The sequence below is a fragment of the Tetranychus urticae genome, chromosome 3 (genome assembly GCF_039701765.1).
Source record: "Tetranychus urticae isolate SD_2017Ah chromosome 3, NJAU_TeUrti_SD_1.0, whole genome shotgun sequence".
Lineage (NCBI taxonomy): Eukaryota > Metazoa > Arthropoda > Arachnida > Trombidiformes > Tetranychidae > Tetranychus > Tetranychus urticae.
Genome location: NC_142960.1, coordinates 17,681,850 through 17,707,028, shown reverse-complemented (window position 1 = coordinate 17,707,028; position 25,179 = coordinate 17,681,850). Strand labels below are relative to the sequence as shown.

Below are 25,179 nucleotides of genomic sequence, written 5' to 3'. Positions count from 1 at the left end.
AGATTTTGAAGTAAAAAATTGTTCAACTAACCTTTTGGTCAACTAATCATTTGACTTTGTTTTGCTTCAACAAAACACCTTTTAAATGTTGGCTTCAATCAAAAATATTGATTCAGTTATGCCATCATTTTCACCCTGTTATTTCATTTTCACACATTTTTCATGTTTGATGAGAGAAAGGAGAGAAAAAAGAAGAAAAAATTACTGAACAATTTTTCTGTTCCTTCCTTTATTTTCCTTTCATTTGTTTATTCAAAGCACAAACAGCTAAAGCTGATAACCAAAGCTGATAGTTTTGTTGAAAAAAAACATGAACACACAGCATGATAATCATCAAATCCAATAGTTTCCACCATTCCTCAACATTAATCCAGGTTTTATCTATTTTTTCAATTCCATCCTTTCATTTTCATCCATCATAATTAGGGGACCAAAAGAAATGCCTGAAGAAGAACATTTAAACAGATTTAATAACAGAATTGGAATAATCTATTTTTCATAAATTGCAATGAATGAGCAAGAAAATTGTTCCAATGTTCATCTAAATTGCAAGATTAATTAACAATTTTGTATCATGTTATTCAACCTTTTTTTACGACCTTTTCTTGCCTCAGTTTTCCTCACAATGAATGAGCAACAGCAAAACCTCTTATTAAGTAAATAAGATTATCATTAATGAGATTATTTTCATCATGTAAAGATGAAGAAACGGAAAGATATTGGATTCTTTCATGTATTTCCATTGAACACTGTTAATAGACAATGAAATTCATTGTGTCATGAAAAATACTGTTTAGTTATTATGAGATTTTCAGTCGTCTGATAATCCGTTTCCGTTTTTAATCAAAATGTGACCTGACTTGATGATGAGCTCATTTGATCATGTCAAATGAAATTGGTTTACACCATCAATTGAAAGAGAAAATGAAATTTCTCTCCAAAAGAACATTCATTTTCTATTCAATCGAATTAGAAATTGAAATGTGTGAGGAAAAAAGGAAACTTTGAGCTTCTCTTTTGCTATTCAGCTTTAGAGGTAAATGTAAATATCATGTTGGAGGTAAAAAGAGCAAAGGTAATGAAAGAAATGGTCAAAATCAAGATTTATGCCTTTTCCTTGTTCCTTTTGTTCCAATTCAATTTACCTGGAAAAACCATCTTCTTGTAAACTTGTCCATTTCAAATGCTGGACAAGCATTCAATGAAATGTTTATTAGCATCAAATCAACTTCATGTTGATCATCTTTTCGTGATTTTAGATTAAATCAGTTTTTCCAAGGTAATGTTGAACGTATTGATAATTTTGTTAAACATTTTTACTCAAACTCGGTCAAATCGGTCAAGATTATCAACTGACTGTTAATAATGCAAGAATTTGGGTGAATTTTGATTAAAATGTCAAAATGTTTGAAGCCTCTAAACATTAAAAGTCAACAAATCAATTCTAATAGTTAGATTGGGTCCAACAAGCAACTTGAATATGATTAGCTTCAAGTTGACTTCCATCTCCATGATTAAGCTGAGAATCCAAATTTTGGCCAACATGTAAATTTGAATAAACTGGAATGTTTATTGGGATCGAATCAACTTTAACCATTGAATTTATCACCTCCAATAAAACTGACTTTTTATCAATTCCTTGTCACTATAATAGAGGAAAATAACGAAAATTATGTCTTTATATTTAGTCAATCAAAATAAGTCAATGGAACTGGTAGGTTTACACAAAAAAACTGAACTTATCTTGTAGAGTTGGCATCCAATGGGATTGTAAATTATTGCCTGGAAATCAATTTTTGTTTTTCAATATCCTTTTTGAATGAACATTTCAAGATTGATGGCGAATAAAAGGAAGAAAATATATTCTCTTTTCCATTGGTATGAAATTGACAAAATCAACGAATTGACTGTTAAATTTACTTGCATTCAATAAGCAACATTCTTGTGAACCATCATTTAGAGGAAAATGGTGAAACAGTAAACTGAAAAATATTTGCCTTCACCAGAATATTCATTTCTCTATACAATTCAGCTTATCAGCTACTTTTTTGTTCTCCATATTATTCTTGTTGTTGTTGCTCTTTCCTTTTACTCCGCCATTTATGTAAATGTACATAACTCGATGAATTTGCCCTTGAAAAAGGTTCGAACATGACGCCATTTTGACTAAAGAAGATGATGGATTCTCTTGAGAATGGATTCATTCGCCTACCAGTCTTTATCATCTTATCCCTTCTCATCCTCCCCATCATCTTTACTCCCAGCCATTGGCATAATACATATAAAAATATATATATATATATAACATTATCTTCTTAGCCATCCAAGGCTTTTTATCTCTCTGGATCAAGAAAAGAGTCTTTAGGGGAAATCGAGTGTGTAAAGAATTTATCCTCATCAAGCAATAACAGCTCAAAAGATGATGATGAGAATGAGAATGAGTATGATGAGGATGTTGATGATGAAGGGAAGGAAAATCCTGTCTTTTTCTCCCTTTTATTCAGATGGAAACAGCGACTGGCAGAGGAAGATAACTTGTTTACGCTTTGTCTTTTTTAGCCATACATTTCATTGAAAATTTTCCAAGATCAACTTTTTACTCTTTTTTTAATCAAAATGTAATTAGCTTGATTATCTGATGTAAGTGTTGACAATTAACCAATTGAGTCTTGTTTCCAAGTTCAACAAACATCATCAACCCGAGTCTCTTCCAGTGGTGTAAACATTTTCAAACAGCCATTTGAGGTTCAACTTGATAATCACAATTCAGGTTAATCAAGCAACTTTAACAGATTATTCTGTTCTTTCATTTTTTCATCAGCAAAATTCACCTTTCCTTTATGATTCCATCTTGTTGATCTTGCTTTTCAAGTATCATCCTGATTCAGTGGATTATTTTTTGACTTTTTTTCATATTTCTTATCTGCTTAGGTAAACACATTTTCACCTGAAAATAGAGAGAGTGTGAAAAAAGAGTTATTTATCAAAGGATGAAATGAGGGGAAAAGTGAATTACTTTGAAGAATCAATAAATCGACCTGAAAATGAGAGAGAAGAGGTTCGGTTTTGATGGTTACAGGGATGAGGAGGATGATGATGAACAGTATGGGAATGACTTTGATAATGTCATCACAGATTTGAAACAATTGAAGCAAAATTTGATTGCAACAGTGAGTTTGGATGCAACAGATTTTATCATAAATTATTAATCATCATTTCGTGATTAAATCTCATTTAATGGTCACAATTGACTAAGCCTAACCCAACAATCAAACTTATTGTAATTAAAAGTTATCGTGTTTCTCATTTTAGCAAAATGATGTTAAACTGATGTTTAAAATTGAATGTTACCATTATTTTAAATTATAAATTCACTTTTGGGATAAGATTTTTGTTCAAAGATAATCAATTAAAAAATAATCATTTACATTTTTGACGTTAATCTTTTTCTTCATCTGTTAAGCTTTTATTACAATTTTAATTGAAGCTAATCTGAATGTCTAAATATGTGATTTTATCCGATTTTATTGAACAAAAATCCTCTTAACGTTCTGTTTCTCCAAATACTACATCAATATTTATGTTAATCACGAATGATGATGAGAAAGAGGAGGAGAAGGATGAAGATGAGGATGAAGATGAAGGTGATCAAAAACAGTAAAGTTAATCGGACGATTGATAAACATTGAGTGGACCAATTGATGAGAGTAAAACTGGAAAAAAAGAGAAAAACGAAAATTAGTTTAAGCTGTGAATTTGGATCATCCGATAAAAGCTGTTGCTTGGAATCAATTTGGATTGAAATTGTAAGCCCTTGATAATTACAATGGGACTAATCGGCTGAAAGTCTAATTGTAAGGGACAAAATTTTAATCAATTTCACTGAATCAATCAAAATTGTGTCTGCAAAGGCAATCTGGACCATTACATGGAAAAAGGAAAGCGAGAACTTTTTACCTGAAAAAATGTGTTGCAAAAAATGATACTGTTTCTGTTTTTAAGCCAAAATAGTACAAGAAAAGAGTATTAGGACAACCATTTTATTACATAAGCTGTAAATGGTTGAATGAATTTCTGTTGTTTCTAGTTTAAAGATGATGGTAATGATGAGGATGAGGATGGCGATGGTGGTTGCGTTGTAAAAAAGATGATGAAATCATGTTGGCAAGGGATGAAATGATTTTCATCAACACAGGAAAAAACACCAAAAAGCACAAAATAAATAAAACTGAGGGATGACAGAAGATGGTGAAATAAAGGGATGATGAGAAATAAAGTTTGATGATGATAATGATGGTGATGCTTACGGCTTGGAAATTGTTTAACTTTGACTGAGGCAAGATTACATTTATTTCAATGCACCATAAAATACTGTTTAAGTTGACTCTTCCTATCAAAATCCTCTGGAGGGTTAATGTCCACCTTTTATGATAGATTACAGTTAAATATTGGTTTCTCTGATTCTGCAGATATTTCAACAATGGACGCTTTTTTGTCTGTATTAATGAATACCTTCCATTTTTAATGATCACAGTTACCAGCTTTAATTTGAAATTGAACACACTTGCAAATGCAATTCGACCAGAAAAAAAATATCTTCCTTTGTTTCCAACCAGCCTTTTGAAATCAGGTTTACAACTGCTATCAACATTTTCTATGTAACATTGAGTCTGGATTTTTTTCTCGCATCACATTATTATCATAGTTTATAATTGGAAACTGTGCTCAATACTGTTGTTGTGACCAATTAATTGTGTTTGGCTCTAAAAAAAGAGTGACGTTGATAACGCACAAACAGGTTACTAAATCAAAAGAGAAAGATAATAGGGTGAGAATGAATTTAGTTTCTCTATTCAGCTGTCTATCTTAATTTTAATCACAAGTTTCTGGTCAAATTGTAATGAAAAAGTAAAACAAAAAATTTAATCAACTCGAACAATGAGACAAGAATGATTCATTGGGATAAACAACAGCAACAACCAGAATATGTGTAGGAAAAAAACCCTAATTCGGGACTTTCTTTGTTCAACATATTGTTCAGATGAGAAACTTTTTTAATTAATTTAGCTCGAGTATTAGCTTAAAATGTGTAGTCTAATGATCATGTTGAATAAACTATGATAATAACGATCAGCAACAATAAAATCAACAGCAACAGAAGCAGAAGTTAATAATGGCACTTGGTAAGGCTTAAAATACAGGCGGAATATCCAAAAAAACTGATGAAAAGAGTGTAAATAGAGCCCAGATGAAAGTGAAACAGATCTAAATGAAAGAGAAGAGAAATTATTTTAATAAAAAGGTTGATCGTCTGATCAGTTGAAACTGAAAATTAAAAATAACCAGATTACCAGTTGATGTGTAAAGGGTATAAACCATGAAGTCCAAATTGGATACCATTAAAATCACAGTGAGTACAGTTGTAAACAATACGAAGCAGCAGCTTTGATCATGACAGAAGAAAACAAAACAATATAATAAATTAATCAACAGAATAACAAAAGGCAAGAAATTAACAGTAAAAAACAATTAACACTAGTAATAAGCCAACAGAAAAATTAAAACCATGTGACAAAAAAGTGGAGGCAAATTTTCAATTTACCAACCCATTAGTTTTAAAGCGCCAAGTTTAATATTCTTAATCAAATGTTGAATAAGTTCATTTTTTCCCTTCTTAATCAATAGTGATTCACAAAATTTGAAATAATATTACAAATAATGAAAAAAGGTCAAAAAAAGAAATAAAAATGTTCCAATTTAGTTGTCAAAATAAATATAAATATAAATGAATAGACAATAGTGCAAACAAAGGCCTAAGGCCAAGAAGTTAAGGGATGGAGGAAAAAGTGAAAAATGAAATTGAATATGATGATGAAAAGGGATAAAAAATGATTACCTATTGAAATGTCAAAAATTGTCGCAACAAAATGTTCAATCTAAATGATAACTCATAATTAAAATGGCAAAATTACCATTTCTATTTGAGTTGCAATCAAAATTGAGTCACAACTTGAAAGACAATTTATTTCTGGATTCACCTTTTTCAATGAAATTGTCAGCTTGCTACTTCCAATTTAAATCAACTCAATGTTTCAATGAATGGTAAATATTCATTGAAATCAGTTATTCACAGTAAATTTACCGATTAATTTCAAGATATAAATAAGATAAAAATTGAAAGATGAATGTTTGAGGTAAAATTTGAGGTAAAATTTGAGATGAATTTTGAGGAATGAAAAATTATTGAATAACCACTAATCCAAGAAGGATTTTGATGGTTAACACGAAGATTTACATTTTTCCCAGCAGAATTTAGAAGAAGAAGAAGCAAGAAAAATGTTGAACATTTTTGTTGAACATTCTGTTATCATTCTGATAACATTAAGCATTTTTAAATCATTTGTTGGCATGAAAAAAACTCGCATCATTTTCATCCTTAATGATAAAATAATTTTCATCAGTCAAAAAATAACAACATTGCCTGTTAGGATAAAGTAAAAAAGAGGGCAAAAATATCATTATTTTGATGAAAAAATATCAATATTTTAATGGTAAACATTTTCTTCTTTTTCTTCTCCTTTTTTTCATATTAAACTAAACATTTTTCATTTTGCCTTTAATGACATTTACTTTGAATTGTTTAATGTTTGATTAAAATTTACGCGTTTCTTTGGTGCCTTTTGCTGGTAACGACTAACAGTGAAAATTTGTTTCCATCCAATGTTCATTTGTGCCGAGAATGTTGATCAATATTTTCTGTGTACTTTGCATCTCATTTTTATGGTGAAATGCTTAAAGTCACAATTAAATGAGATTTTCCAATTCAATATCATCTTATTGTAAGAGACTTTTTGGGTTCATGTTATTGTTGAAAATGGGTAACATTATGATGGAGTAACCTTGGTGATGGATGCTAAGGGAAGAGTAAAGATGCTCATTAGTGTGGAAGAGGAAAGATCTTGAAAGCTGATGAAGATGAAAGAGATGAGAATTGAAATTGAGAGAAAAAGGAACAAAAAAGTAAGATTAGAAAAGAGGAATAAAGAGAAGACGAAGAAGAAGATAAAAGAAGGAGGAACTTGAATGATGAGAAGAAGAAGGAAAGCTGAGAATGATGAGGATGAAGAGGAATGAGACTGAGTGCTACTGTTGTTGAAGGAGGGATCAGAGGAGGAGTTGTTTGCTCTTCATCTTCATCTCCTTTTTACTGGTAAAGTGAAGATGCTTTTCAATGGTTACTGTCGACTGTGAAAAAAAGGGAACAAGAGAAATGTTGGAATAAAAAAGTCGACACAAAAATGATGATCAAGGATGAAGATGATGACAAAAAACGATGAACAAGAAGAAGATGAAAAAAAGAGAAAAGTTTTTAAACAAAAGAAATGCTTCTGGATATTACATGAAAAGCATCTATACTTTGGATAGCAAGATGAAGATTGTGTATGATGAAGAAAATATAATTGGAAAAAGGGAAAAGGAAATCGCAATTTTGACCTAAAGGGATTTAAATTGATATCAATTTGATATGTATAATATGAAGAGACAGATGATGATGATATTGATGATGATTTGTCTCTAATAATGGTTCAACATTTGGTTCCTTTTTTTGTGTCTTTTGTGAATCATTTTGCGTCTTGCAATGTTTTTGCATTGTTAATGGACATTTTTGCCTTCTATTGCTTTTATTAATTTTATTGTTATTTTTGGGTATTTGTTGCTTGTCTTTTTTTGTTTGGGTAAAAGTGTTTAAAGATGTTAAAAGATTTTTAAGTTTGATGTTTGATTTGAAAAATGGGTCTAGTTGACGGTAATTGAGGTACGTGAGGTGAAATGATTTAAATTTTTGATGATATTGAAGGGACGAGGTGAAGACTAACATCAACCGTTAATATCAACCTGTTTGCTGAATGAAGGTTGAAGATGAACATGTAAAGTATTATTGGTTATCAGGGAATGTCAGGGAAAGATAAAAGATGTGAATAGAATGTGTTTTTGCTGGTTTTAACCCAATTTTTTGTTTTACTTTACTTTACATTTTTCATTCTTATTGGCATTATTTTACTCACGCTAGTGACTCAAGGTACTTCTAATTTGATTACTTGAAAGCATTTTCAATCCAATTAAAAGTGATTTCCAATTGATGAAACACAATTTGTTTTCATTAGGAAAGGCAGAAAATTTGAAAATGATGAAAATGGTTGTAAGAACGGTAAAGATGAAGATGCTCAGAATAGTGAATGAAGAATGTGGAAAAATTGATTTTTTAGATTTTGATGCAACAAAAGGGAAAAAGTGACTTAAAGAAGGAAGATGAGGATGAAGTGAAGATGAAGGGATAAAAAGAGAAGAAGAAGAAGAAAAATCTTTCTTGATCGATATTGTAAAATCAATGCCAAGTGAAGTACATTATTTTTGTTGCTATGGTTATCCAATTGAGAGCATCAAAGTTTAGATGAGAAAAGAAGAAGATGAAGAAAAATGATGATGAAAAGGAGGAGGAGGAGGAGGTGAAGGATGAAGAGAAGAGGAAGAAGAAAGAAGAAGAAAAATGTTCCAAAGTTATCCAGCATCCCGACTGAGGTCGACACCAACACAATCCCTTGAGTAACTTCAACATCAGGCTAACCTTCATCATCAGTTCATCTTCATTGTTCATCATTTTTATCAGTTTCTCACTTGAATCGCCTCTTTCTTGACTTTCCTCATTGTTTTTGCACCATCATTATAATCATGAAACTAGAATGTTTTTTTTGTTCCCTCGATAACATCAATGTTGACCTTATCTTAAGATGATGAGGACGATGAGAGGAAGAAGACAAGATTACAGAAAACTGGTGAAGACAAAAGAAGAATAAGAAGATCGATTTTTAGGTTGACTCAATGGTGATCATTATTTTGCCTTTTTGGGCAAAAGAACCAAATTTTTGGTTGAAAAAGAGCTGGAAAAAGCACCAGAAAAAGGCTAATATCATAACCAGAAAACAAATGCAACTCTAATTGAAATAAATTGACATTCAAAACTAATATTGCAAGAGTAATAAATGTTAACCAGGTTAACCTAAAAAAAGGTAAGAAGCGTAAAATTTTCTTGCTACCATTTACCATGTTTAGGAACATCTTTTGTTCATCTTTTTCATGATGAAAATATATTTCCATATCAACATTAAATTGTTACCGTTTGCTGTCCACTAATAGGGTTTTTATGCTTATATCTACTGGGTTTAATCGCAATTCACTGTACATAATGTGTGTTGCTCAAATAAATAATGACAATAATCTTGGTTAATGTTTAATTTGAATGACCTTTTCACCTTTTCTGGTTAACTTTGAAACATTGATTTAACTCTTTGTACCTTTACATTTTATTTATTCAAATCAACTTCAATTAATTGTCTTGATTGTTTTCAATTTTCAGCTTTTTACTTGCTTCTGTTTTGGTTAAACTGGTAACATTTAATTGGAATGGTTTGACTACTTGATTTAGTCACTTTTTTTGAACACATTTTGCTGCTTTAATTGACTTGATTAAGAAATTTCTGTGATCAGAATAATCTCGGGTTTGTAAATTAAGGCAAAGATTATCGAAAATAATGAGACAGAAAAACGTCATTTGAATGCTAAACCTGACCAACGTGATTCAAATTTTTCAATTCTGTAAACTTCAAGCCTTCAATCTTTCTCATGCTTCTCGGACTATTCAACGTTCAAAGTCTCTGTTTACATTCAAACCTGGTTCCGATTGAAACTCATTTAGAGTAGATAATTGATTGCAGTTGATTTAACTGATTTTTCATAATCCAATGTTTTCCTTTCAAAAATGAAATATAAAGATTCGAAAAACAGTTTCTTCATTTTTGCAATTCCACCCGATTTTTACATTTTCAATACTCTTGAAGTTGTCATAAAATTTGACTCCAAGACTGAATAGATTATCGAGAATTCTCTTGATTTCTTATAATGTGATTGCTGAACTTTTCTAGTCTTAAAATTGGTAAATTTTCCAAAATTAAATCAAATTATTAAGGCTTAATCATTCGCCTGAAATTGAAAGATTTTAAAATTTCTAGAAATTTTGATCAATGGTTGTGATCTCATCTGTTTTTCAATTAAAAGCTCTTTTCTGGTATTACAAAGATTTTTCAGGTTTCCATTTCAATTTTGATTACAATTTTTTTTAATTTGATTGCATTTCCAACAATTTAAACAGATTATCACAGTTAAAGAAAAGTAAATTTGAATTTGAATGAAAGTAAATTTTAAATTTTGATCGTTTTACTTGCACAACCAGAAGATGTCACTAGTAACTCAATTTAACTGTTAACATTGAATAATTTTTTGATTAATGATTAAAGGACTGAAAATGTTTGACTGAACTGAAAGCTGGTTTTGCTGGGTAAAGAGTGTAATTAACATTAATTTATACATGCTGATTCATCAACTGACTCATCAAGATATTGAATAATTGAACCAATTCTGATTACGAAAATAATTTCTGATGAATCAACAATTGAAAGGCTAAAAGGTTTATTAATATATTTTTTACAATTCAATTGAAGTGCAAACACAATTTCAATCTTTATCAAATATCCATTTGAAATTTAACCAGAACCCAAAAGTTTAAAAATGTAAATCAGGTAAAAATTTCAATTCCAGAAGAGATTCTCATTGAGAGTATTTGCAAATTGCCATTCAAGTGAATCCATTTATTAGATTTAATAGATTTAATTGATGAATACAATTTACCAATTCCTTTGAGTGTAAACTGATCAATTGATGAATCTTGATCAATCTTGAAAGGTAAATAAAGATGAAATAAATTTCAATGAAATAACAAAATCAATTGTAATAATCAATAAGAAATGAAACAAAATTTGAAAGAAACATTTGATTTTCATTTCAAGATTCAATGTAAACTCAATTCTGTACCAATTAGCTGGAAATGTGAGATGAAAGACTCTTCTTGTCATGATAATAAATGTTGTCATTATCTGATCAACTTTTCCTCTTTTTTTTTGTTCAAATCATTATCATGTAATGAAAGTTAAATCCCTTGTTGACAGAAGATGACTTTTCGTAAAAATTGAACCCAAACTTGATTCACTCCAAGTCACTTCAGGTTATCTTGAAATATTTTCATCCAATTTTGTTTCAACTTGAAACCTTCAACCTGACATTGTTTCAGTGGACCCTTTTAACCCTTACAAGGCAATATCTTGACAGAATCAACCTGTTATCGGAAATTTGGTTAACACAAGTGAAACCCAAAACAACCTTTTGATTCGTTGAATCTTGTTCTGTCATGGAAAATTGAAAGCTCAAATTGTTATTAGATATTAAAGGCAAGTTCAGCCTTTTCAATGAAATTGCTTGTTGCTTGAGAAATGGAAAAAAATTGCTGATGGAAATTGTTTTCTCTGTTAAATTGTAATTACTTAGATTATCATGTTATTAGAAATGTTACATTTCTTCTTTTTTCTGTGCTTCTCTTCCCTTCCAATGGTCAACTTGTTTATTGGGTCATTTCCTGATTCATCTGATAACCTTACATGTAAACAGAAATCTGATGATCAATAATATCTATCGGTTTTCATGTGAAACTATTCTTATTATCATTTGGACCAAAGGAAATGAAATGATTCTGTTGTGTGCATCAACAGGAATGATCAATGGCCATTCCTGTCTCAGATTATTCAGACTATTTGAGTTATTCAAGTTGATATTGAGATTAATAATTTGCTAATTGAATAAGAATTTCATGAATGGCCAGGAATTTCATAAATTACAGATCGATTAGAATGGTTACAGAATTTCAGATATTCTTTCATTCTCTTATAAAATGTAATATTTTGCTATCATTGATACAAGGCTTTGCATGAAAAATTGAATTAATATCTGAAATAGTCAAAATGAGAAAAGAAATCAAGATTTTTATCATTTCTCTTTTCTGGACATTTCCAGACAATTTGATATTCTTTGATAAATTTTAATGAATTGATGAATTTCTTTGGATTTTTAATGTTCATTCAAATCTCCTCAATTCTTGGTTGTTTTGAACATTTCAAAAGCTCTTCATGTTTCTGATGTTCTTTGATATTTTTGTTCATTTAAATGAACATTTTCTTAATTCTTTTGAGCATTTCTATTGGAAGAAAATTTTTTCACTGTTTATTATTTTCTTTGATAATTTTTCAATTTCGATGATAAATTTGGACAATTTTTAACAACTGTGAATTGAATTGAACTCTTAACTTGTCCTTTATTCAATTTGAGTTTTCACTGAATTACTGTTGATGTAAAATGAATGGAAGAGCCAATTTTTGTTGGAAGGAGGAAGAAAAAGGAACCACAAATTGTAACTGATTAGAGTAGAAAATATTTAATGACCCGTAAAAGACATGATACAGGGACAATGATGATGATGAACAGGAAAAGTAAAGATGAAAAGAAGATGAGGAAAAATGATGTTTAATGATGTTCATCAGTAAAGAGTAAAAGTTAACTATTATTTTGTCCATTTGTGACAATTAGTGATTAAATAGAAAAGCAAAAAATTCTGTTTTCTCATCATTACCATGAACCATTTATTGATTGATCAAAATCTATCAAGATTATCATTCCATGATAAATTTGATCAACATTAATCACAACTGCAATAACAAATGGAATCAAAAAATTGGTCAAAATTTTAAAGTCAATCTGCAAGACTTTACCAGTTTAACCAGAAATGACCGTTTTTGACCAAATTTTCAATGCTCTAACCAATTCTGGTTCATGCTTCGATAATTCAACTTTTAATCAGCAAATTGTAATTAAATATTATTGTTATTAATTTGTTTCTCCTTTGAGAAAAGTCAATTTATCTTTTCTGTGTTTACTTTGGTTCCAATGAGAAGCAAAAATGACAAATGATGGAGAAGAGGAAGAAAAGGTTGAAAATGTTGAGTCAAACAGAGACACAGTAAATAATGCAGTTTGAATGATGATAATGATGATGAAAAGTATTAGATGAAGATGAATGGTAAAGATGATAAGTTAATTCTGGTCAAAATCGGAGTGAAAAAAGTAGTTGAAAATGAATTATTTGACTTGTCAAGTCTCTTCTCATCTTTTTTCATATTTTGTTTCATCTTTTTTGCTTCTCTTCCCTTTTTTATCCTCTTCATCATGGATTTCATTATATCCATTGAGTTGATCATTAATCTCGAGACTTATTTATTTTCCACTAGCAATTAATTCAATGGTCATTAATGAACAGTCAATTGTTCATTTTCAACTGTCACTGATCTTCAGGTTTCCAATAGTTGTTCAAAATTTTAAAATGTAAATAAAGAGATTCATTTGTAAATCATTATTTCAACTGATAATTTTGCAAATTAATTGTTGCGTTGAACAATTTATTATCAACAATGCCTTTCAATTTATATAATTATCATTGTAATTTGAATAAATTAGTGTGCAGTCAAATCTCGAGTTACAATGAAAATCCAGGTTTGAAATTTAAGCACAAGGCTTGAGTTTAATTTAAATAATGAAATTCAGAATGGAAATTTAGACTTTAGATTCATTATTTACATGAAAATTTGGAATTGAATTTGCAGTTTCAATGTGTTTCAATGTTGATTGTGATTATTGGTGATCTTCATTTACCTTCTTAGAGTTGATTAAAGGCCTTCTAGATTTCAATTGACATTAATCTTGTCGCTTTCAAGATTGCTCTGGTTTTGTATTGAATTGAGTGAATTGGCAACAGAATTTATTATTAATAACTTGACAGAGACAAAATTATCAAATAAAAATGATAACTGATCAACTGTAATTGCTTGGGAAAGCAACAGGACAATGCAGGATGAAATAAAGGTTTGAACCCAGAAAGGTCCCCAGATTGAGTAATAAGTAATGAAATTATCCTCATGTTATTTGATTCTTGATTCATTTGGAACTATACATTTCTGTATTTCTCCTCATTTCACCGTTTTTCATCTTCCATTCCATCATAAAGCTCGTCATTTCTGGTGATATTGAACCAAGTAATTTAATATGATACAGAAGAAGAAGAAATGAAAATTTGACTTTTTTCATCTCCTTAATATTACCTTTAACATGGCAACATTTCAGGTCATATTTTTACCCTTCAACGCCTTAATTAAGAGCTTCTCGTTGCTTTTTTGTCTGTTTAAAAATATTCATTTGCTAATTGTAATAGAAGCAAACAGAATCTAGGTTTTTTAATTAAACCTTTTCCCATCCATTGGAGCAATCTTGAAAGTTGTATGTTGCCTTCAGTTTGCTGGTTCACAGTGAAAATTAATCTTTACACTTTCATCTTAAATCATCCATTTCCCTTGAAATTGCTCCAGGATAAATTCATGTTCATTTCCATCCAGTCCAAGTTTCATTTTCAACGGAAATCATTGAGACATATTTTCAACTTCCTCAAGAATCTTCCAATCGAAATGGATAAATGTTGGATGCCAATTGTCAACCAGGAATAAATCATGCAGCGATTATGATATTTCTGGTGATGATGCAGTTCCAGATGTAGTTGCAGCAAGACCGAGTTAATATGCAGAGTTGAGCAGTTACAGTAATTTACGTGTAAAAAACATGAAAAATTTTCTCCAATTTTCTTTTTCGTTTTTTTTTGTCATCCTTCTTTGTCATCTTTTGCTCTTCCTCCGTCATCTTCTGTCCTCTTTCCTATTGTATTTTTGCTTAGCAAATGTGGAACCAAATATCCTTCAGGCGTAATCAAATTGTATTGGCAATTCAAATGGAGTAAAGGGAATTAACTTTCATGATTATTGTTGAACATCATTATTTTTGCTTCTCTCGTTTTGTTACCCATTTAATCATTGTTATCATCAGCCATCACCGTAATCATCATCATCATTATCATTACCTTTAAAGACCTCATCATCACATCAGTTTTTGATATAATTTGGTTACTTGGTTTTGATATATTTTTGGGTTAAATTAATAAATGTAAGAATGATGGGAAAAGAGGTTGTTAATAGAATGATCAATGGAAGATGTTCATCTTAAGATGATAATGGGAGTCCAGAGGATGGTCAAAGATTGGGGGGAAAAAAGAGGTTAATCAATTACAAGAATTTGTTTTTCTGCTTCAACAGAATAATGTTATAATCATGATTATCATCATTATTAAGATTATTATTATTCCCATTTTTCGCATTATTAATCTATTTATGTGTTGTCATTTGAATCATCAGCTTTTTCTAGTTGTTTTAATCTTATGGGAACACAAAAGGCTGATGCATTGTTAATGTCAATACAATTGAATGTTAACAGTTGATTCATGGATTTTTTCACGTCAATATTAAACTCAATCTAATCAATTAAGTCAAATGTTTTTCTTGTTGGGTTTTAAGGGAAATGATGGAAGAAAAAGAGTGATAATGAATGAATCAACTAATTAGTTTGGTGTTAATAAGGTTAACTTCAACACTTGAATGGTTAAACAAGATAATTCAGACTATTGATTTATTCAAAAATGTTGATGTCATCATTAGGATGATGAGAAGATGATGTTTGTTATGATTATGATGATTTTGATGATGATTATAACCATAATTAACAGGTCTGTCTGCCTTTGATTTGTAACAGCTTTGGATTCTTCCACCACTAATCATCCTTTTACTTGGCTATTGAATTCAATTGGAAAGGTTTCGCAAAATGGGATTAATTAGCGATATTGATGATTCAATTATTGCATATTAACAAGTAGATTTAAGTGTTTTGCTTCATTGGAAATGTTTATTTCATTACAGCTGTTTAAGACTGTGTTTAGTCTGGAAAAGCGTACGCCAATGAAAATGTTGAATATGCTTCAATAAAAAATAGCTAAGGTAGCTAGAATAGATTTATAAAGATGATTAGATGCACTTAAAGCATTGATTGCTTACAAAATATAAGTTTAAGAAACAAAGTAGATAAAAATTTGATAATAAACCGGGAAATGCCATGATTGAGTCAAGTCAAAAAAGAGGGAATTTGTAAATATAGTTGATAGTTGATGATTAAAATATCAAAGAGCAGGCTTTGCGTCATAGAAATGATGAATGCAGTTTAACAATCGAGATTAATAAAGGCGCCAACATTTCTAAATATTGCGATAGGCAGTTATATCTTAGTCTTGGTAATAAAAGATATGTATGTATGGACTTAGGATGCACTGAATGAAATGCAATCACAGGAAAGATCATTCAAATTGACCAAAGCTCCAGTAAATGATTTCTCAAATTTTGGCAATGATATGAATCGAATTTTGTTTGATCCGAATTCTTGTATCTCTGTGGCAAATTTGTCTTGATTTCCAGTGAAATAAACATCAGGTAATTTTGTCAAGCAAAATGGATCGTTATCCTTACAAGGATAGCTATGTAAAGTGTCTGGTGCTGTTGGTGCTAAATGACACCAAGAAATAGTCTTCTTCATAATTTCAATTGGGTCCTTGAGATTACTGAATCGACGTATGTTATCAATCGTTTGACCAGAATTTCCAATAAATAAACGAGAATCAAATGAGGCAGCATAGGGATTTGTAACTCCTCTAATTGTCGAGTAAATGCTACTTCGAGGCAAAATGGATGGGTGAATGGGTTGTTGAGGAATAGAAACGTTTGTTACATCAGTAAAACCAGGCATGATTTCAATTTCAATGCTCCTACCCAATTCAGCAAGATATTCATCAATTGTTGACATTATATCAACAGTGTAAGGCTTCCCCTTTCTTAGCCATGGTTTACTCAAGGATTCATCTTTAGCTTCTTCCTCGGTCCGAACAGATTCTCCAATTAGATTACCTGCAATAATAAGGCGAATAATATTTGCAGACTTATTCCCATCATCTGGATCTAATAGGCCAACGAGGTAATTGGACAGCATGTCCAGAGCATTCTTCAATTTTGATGATAGGTTACGACTAAATCCAAGACCAGAAACAAGTAGTATATATTTATCATAACAATTATTAGTATTGTTAACAGCTATCGAAGAGCTTGACCAAGGATCAGGTAACAAAGGATAACAATAGTCTTCAACTGTGAACTCATTTCCTTCGGAATCAGCGTAACCAAGCAATCCAATTACAACACCAGTTACATGAGAATGAACAGAAATATTCCCATGTAGTTTGACACATTCATTTTCATTCTGGAGTAGCAGATGATCATTTTCATCAGTATAATCATCTTGTGGCGTCAATGGTGAAGAGTCTTGATTTTCCTCATATGCAATCTCTTTCAAGATGGTCGGTTGGTTTTTCATTTGTTTAAATAGAACACCAATAATGATAACCTTCTCATTGGCATGGTCAGAAAATTCACTAATCTTGATTACTTTGGCAGTATCACTCCACTTTGCTTCAATAGATTTATGTATCAAAGGTCTAACAGCTTCCAATCGAGCCAGATAGTATGGATAATATTGTGAGGTGAATGGCTTGATTTGTATCCGAAAAGTATCACATAAATCTTGATATTGAACACGATTCCTTTGTGAATGATGATTTGACTGTCCATTGAGATTGGTCATGATTGTATATTAAACAAAATAAAAATAAATTTATTAATAATATGATTATGATAACAAGGAAAAAATAAAAATAAAATAATGGCGGTTTACTTTTTTTGTTAAACCGCTTTATGCCGTTCTGCCTCAGCAGCTGTAAAACGCATTAAAAGCATGAGCAGAGTTTCATTGGCTTATGATATTTCCTTTGGTATGCTTTCAATTTCAAAATTACTTTGACCATTCTAACTCTTCGCATAAAAGTCCTGATTTAATATAAAACTTGTTCAATCTTAGATTTAATAATATAACAATCATAATAATTCAGCGAAAATCTTACTTCAAAGGAAATACAATTTGTTTCTCAATTGATACAAGTTCTTTCAAAGATTTCGTTTAGAAATAAATTTTGATTTTGGCATAATAAACGATAGATTTGATTCTTCGATCTTATTTAACATGGATTAATAACTGGATAAGTTAAGAAGCTTGGATCTAAGATCTGGAAACACGCTCACAAATTAAATCTGATAGCTTATATGCAAATAATTCAAGCTGCAGCTTACATAGCAGAAATTGTGTGTATTCAGTATAAAAAATGAAATTAAACGTAATTAAAAACATGAATCAGTAAATCACAGCTGGTTATATTTAAAGTGATTAAAATCAGACTTGAATGTCTCCAAGTCTCAATGCTCATGATGTATAATTTGATTTTTGGTTACTATTCCAAATCATTGTAATGAAAAATCACATATTGAGCATACAGGAATGGTAACAAGGGAAAATTCGTAAAAGAGGGAATTAATAAAGGTGAATAACTAATTCAGATGATATCGACCTAAAATAAGGCAAATACTGGTACACTTAAACCACTAGCCTTAGGATAAGCTGAAATATTGGTCGATTCATCTTTCCGTTCTTCTCTTTTGTACACAATTAAGACGAGAAGAATGATTATTTCAACAGGATTAACCATAATGTATGCTAAAATACGCTTTTCTTAGATATCTCTGAACAGATAGTATGATTTTATGTTTAAATAGAAAAAGATTTGAGTAAATTGGTTTTGATAGGTTCACACAGAAAGATAAAAAGAGCAGTAGATGAAGAACGAGAAGTGGGAAATCTTTCTTAATGGTAAATCTAGCAACAAGCGAGGAAACTTAATTTATGGGTAATATTGACAACATTGATTGGTCTTTCGGGCAGTTTTGAAGAATACTTTTGATTGGGCGCTCAAATCGTCTGATTTAGCCACAAGATCATCCAATTTCTCTCCTCTTTGAAGAAGCGATGAGATAGTTTCGTGAAGAATAATTTTGGTTTCGTCAAGATCTCTTTGAAGTTTTGTCATAGCATCAGCTTCCTGAGGATTCTGGTATTTCACGAGATAGATGTCTAGAGCATTAAAAGTGACGGAACTGCAACGAAAGAAAAGAAAATATTAGGTTCTAGCCATAAAATTGAGGTACGCTTGGTTTCAATGTAAGTTTAGCAACTTGAAGATAAAACACAGAGCAACATCCCGAATGATAAGAATTTGCTAAATTCTAGAATTTATGAAACATCATTGGAGAAAATTGCAAAAAGTTGATTTCTTTGGTATGTAAAGTATCAATATTGTGCCTTACTCTTCCGCAGCACTGGCCCATCGTTGACTTGGAATAGCAACAGAAAAATCTTCGAGAATTTTACTCAACAAAGTATGAGCGACTCTATTGGGATAATCTTGGTCAGATATGATAACAGCAGCTAAATTGTCAGCTCTCACATATGCATGGCACAAGTATTCTGAATAATAGACAAAATAAAGTAATTAGATCGACGCCAAACAATACAATCATCAGAAGCTGTATTTGTTATTTACCTTGCTCTTTTATAGATGACCGAGAAGCTCTTTCGGATCTTTCCACAATCATTTTAGAGGTAAACTTCATGAATTCGCCAACGCTGAAAAAAGATAGTAAAATGAGTAAATTAGGAATTAAATGAAAATTTCATGCTATGAAAAATTAAGGCCGAACTACAGTTGGCAGAAAACTCACCTTTTCTTCTGAAAATATCCAAATGAAGTTAAATCTGCACATGATTTAAGAATAGTTGAACCTCTATCGTGCTTATAAATTACTGCAACAAAATACAACTTAACCATTATTCTAGATGATTAGTACCAAAATCGGAACGGAAAAATATGGTCTTGAAACAAAACAAATAATTTTACAAAAAAATGTTACAACAGTTGGTCCATACCAGCTGAGTTGTCATATGGAAGATGACATCTGTGAGGGTTTGAAAGAATGTGAGTTGGTCGCGGGTAAATTGTCTGAACCATGCTTTTGAATCAATAATTATTTATTATTGTTATTAATTAATTTTGTGTATTTAAACAATCTTTCATCATCCCAATTTCATCTTACTCATCATCTTGGTCAGGTAAGCGTTAAATCTTTCATTACATTGTAGGATATTACCTCTAGTTTCTATATCTTTACCGGTTCCAATTTTTTCAATTTTCAATGTTTGGTTTGCTTTTTTTAATTTTTTGTAAGTTCACCTACAGATTGTCATTAATCTAATCTCATTTCTTATTCCTCATTCTGATTTTTGTTTACATCTAGGAATAAACTGTTTGGATCATCTGATATACCAACTACATGAGTTTCTGACCTGCTGATTCTTCACCGAGTCATCATTTCATTTCATCAATTTTAAATCCTCGATCTTCATACTTATATTTCAAGTAATTGTACCCAAATCCTGAGAAAGGGATCTGTACCTAATAATTCTTTGAATTGATCTGCTGTTGTGAAAATTTCCTGTGCAACATCAGCTGTTTGCAACTTATATCACAAGGAAAATGTCTGTGCTTAAAATACTTACTAGTGGCTCGGTTAACGGAAAATTTGCAACCTTCTTTGATCGAATCAATAAAGTAAACCAAAAAAATGGCCCATTTGATATGATCTTGGTTGTTGGGTCATTTTTCTCTGATAGCCCCGAAGTTAACCAAGATTGGACTGATCCAGTTAAAAGGCTTTCCTTAAACATACCTCAAATACCAATTTATATTTTAGGCCCACAGTCACAATCCCAATTAGTTTGTTATAAAGATAAAGGTGGAGATAAACCAAATTTTGAGAGTGGCTTTGAATTAAGTGAAGGAATAACTTTTCTTGGTAAGAAAGGAATTCTCACTGGCAGTTCTGGTCTTCGTATTGCATATTTGAGTGGAAATGAGTCTAGTGAAGCAACAGATATCACATACACAAAAGAAGATGTCCGAAGTTTGGTTCAACTAGCTGAAAGTTCAACTGCACCAATCGATGTACTTGTTACGCCTCGTTCTCCTCACGATTTTGTTAAATATCTTGACTTCATACCACCCGAGATGAAAATCGTATCTGATAGTGGCTCTGATCTAATATCACGGTATCTAATTTCATTACGTCTTTTTTCTCTCATTTTTTCTGATTCTAAAATATTTCAATCTTTGTATTTGCAGACTTGCATACCATCTAAAACCCAGATATCATTTCGCTGCCGGTGATTATTACTCAGAAAGAAGACCTTACCGAAATCATGTTGTTCTCCAAGAGTCGCAAAGGCCAGTTACTCGATTCTACAGTCTAGCTGCTATTGATAATCCTAACAAGTCGAAGTGGCTTTATGCATTCAATATTATCCCAAGTGAAATGGTTGATAGAAAAGAATTAACGAAACAACATGAAGGAACAACCGAGCGCCCATATTCTTTCGCCAATGAATGGTCCGAGAAAGAATCTCTAATCAGTAAAGATCAATTCTTTTATGATGCTAACTATCAAGAAACTAGCCGACAAATGAACCCTCGTAAAGGTCCTAGGAGACCATATGATAATTCAAATCAAAATCAGTTTCGTGATAATTCAGACGATGGAGACCGCCAAAACAAGCGACATCATGACGATCGACAAAAACCACAAATTAAATGTTGGTTCTGTTTAGCTAGTCCCGATGTGGAAAAACATTTGATTGTTAGTATTGGGGAATTATGTTATCTTGCATTACCAAAAGGCGGGTTAATTGATGGTCATTGTTTGATTCTTCCAGTTTCTCACCATAGGTTTGTTTTTGGAATATTTATTTAAAAATTATCAGAATAATTTCTAGTTGAACTAATAAAAATCTCTATTTTGTAAATTTTTCAGGTCTTATTTGGAATCATCAGAAAACCAAGAACTCGTCCATGAAGTTGAAAAATTCAAAAAAGCTATTGGAGATTATTTTTTTACTAAAGATTGTATTCCAGTTTTCTTCGAGCGTAATTTCCGGAGTTATCATTTCCAGCTACAAGCTGTTCCAGTTCCAAAAGACTGTTGTGATTCCATTGAAGATAAGTTGGAGCAGTTAAGTTCTTCTAAAGGTCTCAAGTTGAAATCTATTCCTATTGAGATGGAATTACGAGATGTTTTATCTCCTGGTATTCCATATTTTTACATTGAAATTCCAGATGCTAATTTGAAAATGTTCACTCAAATAAAAAGACAAGAAAGAGGGGCAAATGATAACTCAGGGAAAAGTCAGGAAGGCCAATTTCCAATTCAATTCGGACGCGAACTCCTAGCTGATCCTCTCATTCTCAATATTCCCCATCGCATCGACTGGAAAAGCTGTTCACTTTCCAAAGAAGAAGAAATTGAAGAGACGAAAAAATTTCGAGAATCGTTCAAGCCATTTGATTTCACATTAGAATAACATATTTCTGTTTAATACATATTTAATAACATGTTTAATTACTAAATTTTCAGACTATTGTCTTCAGTGTAGCAAAGTTATCATGACCTATTTCAATTTATTGAAAAGATGAATCATTTTTGTTACTAATTGCGTGTAAACAGAGGAAATCCTGTATTACAAATTTCTATCTTAAAAATATGTTTTCATTGTTACTAAAACATTATTTAAATAATTGGCAACTTCATTCAAAGCCGCAGAAGCAAATTGACTCGACAATTTATTTGATCTGGATTTGGGAACACCATCAATCGTTTGGATACTTTTCTCGGTTTCAGACAAGAGTTTATCGATAACATTAACAGGAGATGTCCATTGAATATTTGAACAACCTTTTATGTATTTTTTAAGATTCCGTCCTTTACATTTATATCGCCAAGCAACCCAAGCATCAAAACCATGAACCTGATAAATCTTTCGTACACAAGCAATATCATCAGTAATATCATCATCAACTAATTGAAGGCAATTGATTCCACAAACGTTTATATCATTAGGTGGTCCACACCAGTAACGACTGTTGATCTATTTAAATGGTGATTAAAAAATAGATAGCAAAATTTTAATTAGAAGATGAAAGTCAATCATAAAACTCAAGGATAAAGATTGGGCTCAGATCCTTTATTCAAAGGTGTCCATCACTAGCAAATTATCACAGCTTCAAGAGTCAAGAACAACAATGATCAATTGATGAACATGCTGGTCAACAATCAAGTACAAGATAAACAGGATCGCTATGACGGGTGCCAAATTGTGTTAACTAGTAGCAGATCCAATTAGACGGTAACCTTGATCAGGCCCTTATAATTTGGATCAATGTTCAACAACTATTGGTGTTAATTTAAAGACGATAGTTAACCTTGACTATCCATCTTAATCTTGTTAAATATCAATTTATATTCAATGTTTAAATTGTTGTTGATTAATATAGAGTGAAAAACTTACTTGAAACAAACCATAATCACGGACACCATCATATTCAGGTTGACTGATTGCTCCAGTGTTATATGAGCTTTCACCTTCAATTAAACACAGCCAATCAGCTAACTGTGATTCAGGAAAATTGTGAACACTCAACAATTGATTGGCAAGTTCACATCGATCATAAATTTTGCCTGCTGACAAATTAACCAACAATAAAGTAACAATTATTGGAAACATCAATAACCAGGAATCAATATCAATGTACACAATGCAAGAAAGTGAATCAAAATGGCTGTGAATCAAATAAAACAACCAAAGAAACGAGCTGATTATCGCTAAAGGCAATAAAATCTGGTAAAATAATGCTCAAGTCTGCCTCGTTCCTTCCAATGGTTAATAAGATGCCCATTTAGTTAAACATTATGGTTAATAAAAGCAAAGATAACATCATCGTAAGCTGTAAGGAATTATCGTCATCATAAGAATCATCAACAAATCAAACTAAATGTTAAAATCATCATAATCACTCAATCAACATAACCATGATTCTAATGTTAAACTGGTGGTTATTAGCATTCATATAAGTTGATTCAAATTGATTTCCAACTGCAATCGTCCATTTTTTTACTTGAAATCAACAAAACTGAGAAACAATCATTAGTAACAGTTAATTAAATTGTATATTTGGTTAAACTGTCGTCTCTAAATGAATATATCATGGTTATTAGCATAGGAGAAGTTTATTCAACTTAACTGAAAAAAATGTAAATATTGGAAAAGTTATTAAATTCAACCTTCAAGCTGAGCGAAAACTCACCTGAAATTCTGAGTCCGAACAAATTAACATTGATAATAACCTTGATAGAGTCAGGATTAACTTGACTCTTAAAACTGGTTAATGATATCATTAATACAGAAAAATTCATAACCACTCACAATCAAGATACAGATCATGAAAGATAACATCAAATTTCAAGGCAATTAGCTAAATCAATCCGACAAGATAAAGAAACAGTTAATCTGCAATTCTTTGAATTTGATCACCGACTCAACAATTTTACCAAATGATTGGATTTGTGAATAGAGTGGCTACTGAAGTCCACATTTGTTTGAAAAATCATTTGTAAACTAACCACAGCTTTTGATAATAATAGAGGCTAAGATGGTAAACAATAATCATTATGATAATGGGCAAAGAAAAGATGAGAATTGATTTACTGAACGTAAAAAATGGATAATTTTAAGTACAATTTATCAACTGAAAGATATTATTGAAAGCGTGTGCCAAGAAGAAGCATTTGATTTACAATTGAAAAGGTGATCATTAATAAACAAGATAAAAGTGAATTTATTTCAATGTCTAATTAAAAGTCAATCATTGTCGTTAGTTTATTACTTGTGACGATAAAAAAAAGTCCGTTGTCAATGCAATAACATCAATTGTTAACTCTCAAATTGTGCACCTTTTGAATGATGAATGAAATGGTTTAACCATCAACTAACCTCAGGGTATATTTAGGGGCACTCAAAGCTCACCATCATCTTCATCTTCATCTTTTTTCTCTCTCTTCTCTTCTTTCTCTTCTTTCTCTTTCTTCCTCTTCTTCCTCTTGTTTTTTACTTTGTAAGGTAAGACATGCAAATGCTTTTTCCAGACGCGTGTAAAGATTATTTTTTATTATTTCTGTTGCTTCTTAACCTTGCTTTTTAAGTTATTTTCAAAGGTTACAGAAACACAGCTTCATTAAATGACCATCCAATGTGAGGTTAACCCAAAGGTCATTGGTCAAGTTGAGAAGGAAAATGATAACTCATATTTGACTGGACACAATAAGTAAGTTAATGCTTCTCCTGTTGTTTTGTTTCACTTTACCTGATCAACATGACAATTTAACATGATTCCTATTGTGACTTATCTTAATCAGTCCATTCAATTGGCAAAACAATTCA

At 31.1% G+C, this 25,179-nt stretch overlaps 4 protein-coding genes and 1 long non-coding RNA gene across 9 annotated transcripts; 1 reads left to right on the top strand and 4 right to left on the bottom strand.

Moving 5' to 3' along the window:
- Positions 1 to 201: 201 nt before the first annotated feature.
- On the bottom strand, positions 202 to 5,581 carry LOC107363354 (uncharacterized). Of its 4 annotated transcripts, none has more exons than XR_003082415.2 (5): positions 5,352 to 5,581; positions 3,958 to 5,265; positions 3,017 to 3,713; positions 1,740 to 2,947; positions 202 to 1,645 (listed from the first exon to the last, which is right to left on the bottom strand). It is a non-coding gene; the product is annotated as an uncharacterized LOC107363354 (long non-coding RNA). The 4 variants fall into 4 exon arrangements; XR_001568883.3 differs by having other exon boundaries at positions 202 to 2,947; positions 3,958 to 4,228; positions 4,308 to 5,265; positions 5,352 to 5,580; XR_003082414.2 differs by having other exon boundaries at positions 202 to 2,947; positions 5,352 to 5,580.
- An 8,155-nt stretch (positions 5,582 to 13,736) lies between these two features.
- Positions 13,737 to 17,553, bottom strand: LOC107363125 (DNA polymerase delta subunit 2). The gene has a single exon (XM_015930301.3). The coding sequence runs from the start codon at positions 17,551 to 17,553 to the stop codon at positions 16,183 to 16,185; it is 1,371 nt and encodes a 456-aa protein (XP_015785787.2). The 3' UTR covers positions 13,737 to 16,182.
- Positions 17,554 to 18,143: 590 nt separating this feature from the next.
- On the bottom strand, positions 18,144 to 19,781 carry Ykt6 (YKT6 v-SNARE homolog). Its single transcript, XM_015930303.3, has 4 exons — positions 19,578 to 19,781; positions 19,400 to 19,482; positions 19,164 to 19,323; positions 18,144 to 18,953 (listed from the first exon to the last, which is right to left on the bottom strand). The coding sequence occupies exons 1-4, from the start codon at positions 19,682 to 19,684 to the stop codon at positions 18,701 to 18,703; spliced, it is 603 nt and encodes a 200-aa protein (XP_015785789.2). The 5' UTR covers positions 19,685 to 19,781; the 3' UTR covers positions 18,144 to 18,700.
- A 42-nt stretch (positions 19,782 to 19,823) lies between these two features.
- LOC107363124 (pre-mRNA splicing factor cwf19l1) lies at positions 19,824 to 22,512 on the top strand. 2 transcript variants are annotated; one of them, XM_015930299.3, is made up of 4 exons: positions 19,824 to 19,965; positions 20,151 to 20,961; positions 21,035 to 21,634; positions 21,720 to 22,512. In XM_015930299.3, exons 2-4 carry the CDS (start codon positions 20,390 to 20,392, stop codon positions 22,264 to 22,266), a joined length of 1,719 nt encoding a protein of 572 aa, XP_015785785.1. In that variant the 5' UTR covers positions 19,824 to 19,965; positions 20,151 to 20,389; the 3' UTR covers positions 22,267 to 22,512. The 2 variants fall into 2 exon arrangements, with proteins under 2 accessions (XP_015785785.1, XP_089125826.1); XM_089269700.1 differs by having other exon boundaries at positions 19,925 to 20,076.
- LOC107363126 (lysozyme C, tracheal isozyme) lies at positions 22,246 to 23,504 on the bottom strand. Its single transcript, XM_015930302.3, has 2 exons — positions 23,251 to 23,504; positions 22,246 to 22,830 (listed from the first exon to the last, which is right to left on the bottom strand). The coding sequence occupies exons 1-2, from the start codon at positions 23,464 to 23,466 to the stop codon at positions 22,438 to 22,440; spliced, it is 609 nt and encodes a 202-aa protein (XP_015785788.1). The 5' UTR covers positions 23,467 to 23,504; the 3' UTR covers positions 22,246 to 22,437.
- Positions 23,505 to 25,179: the final 1,675 nt, after the last annotated feature.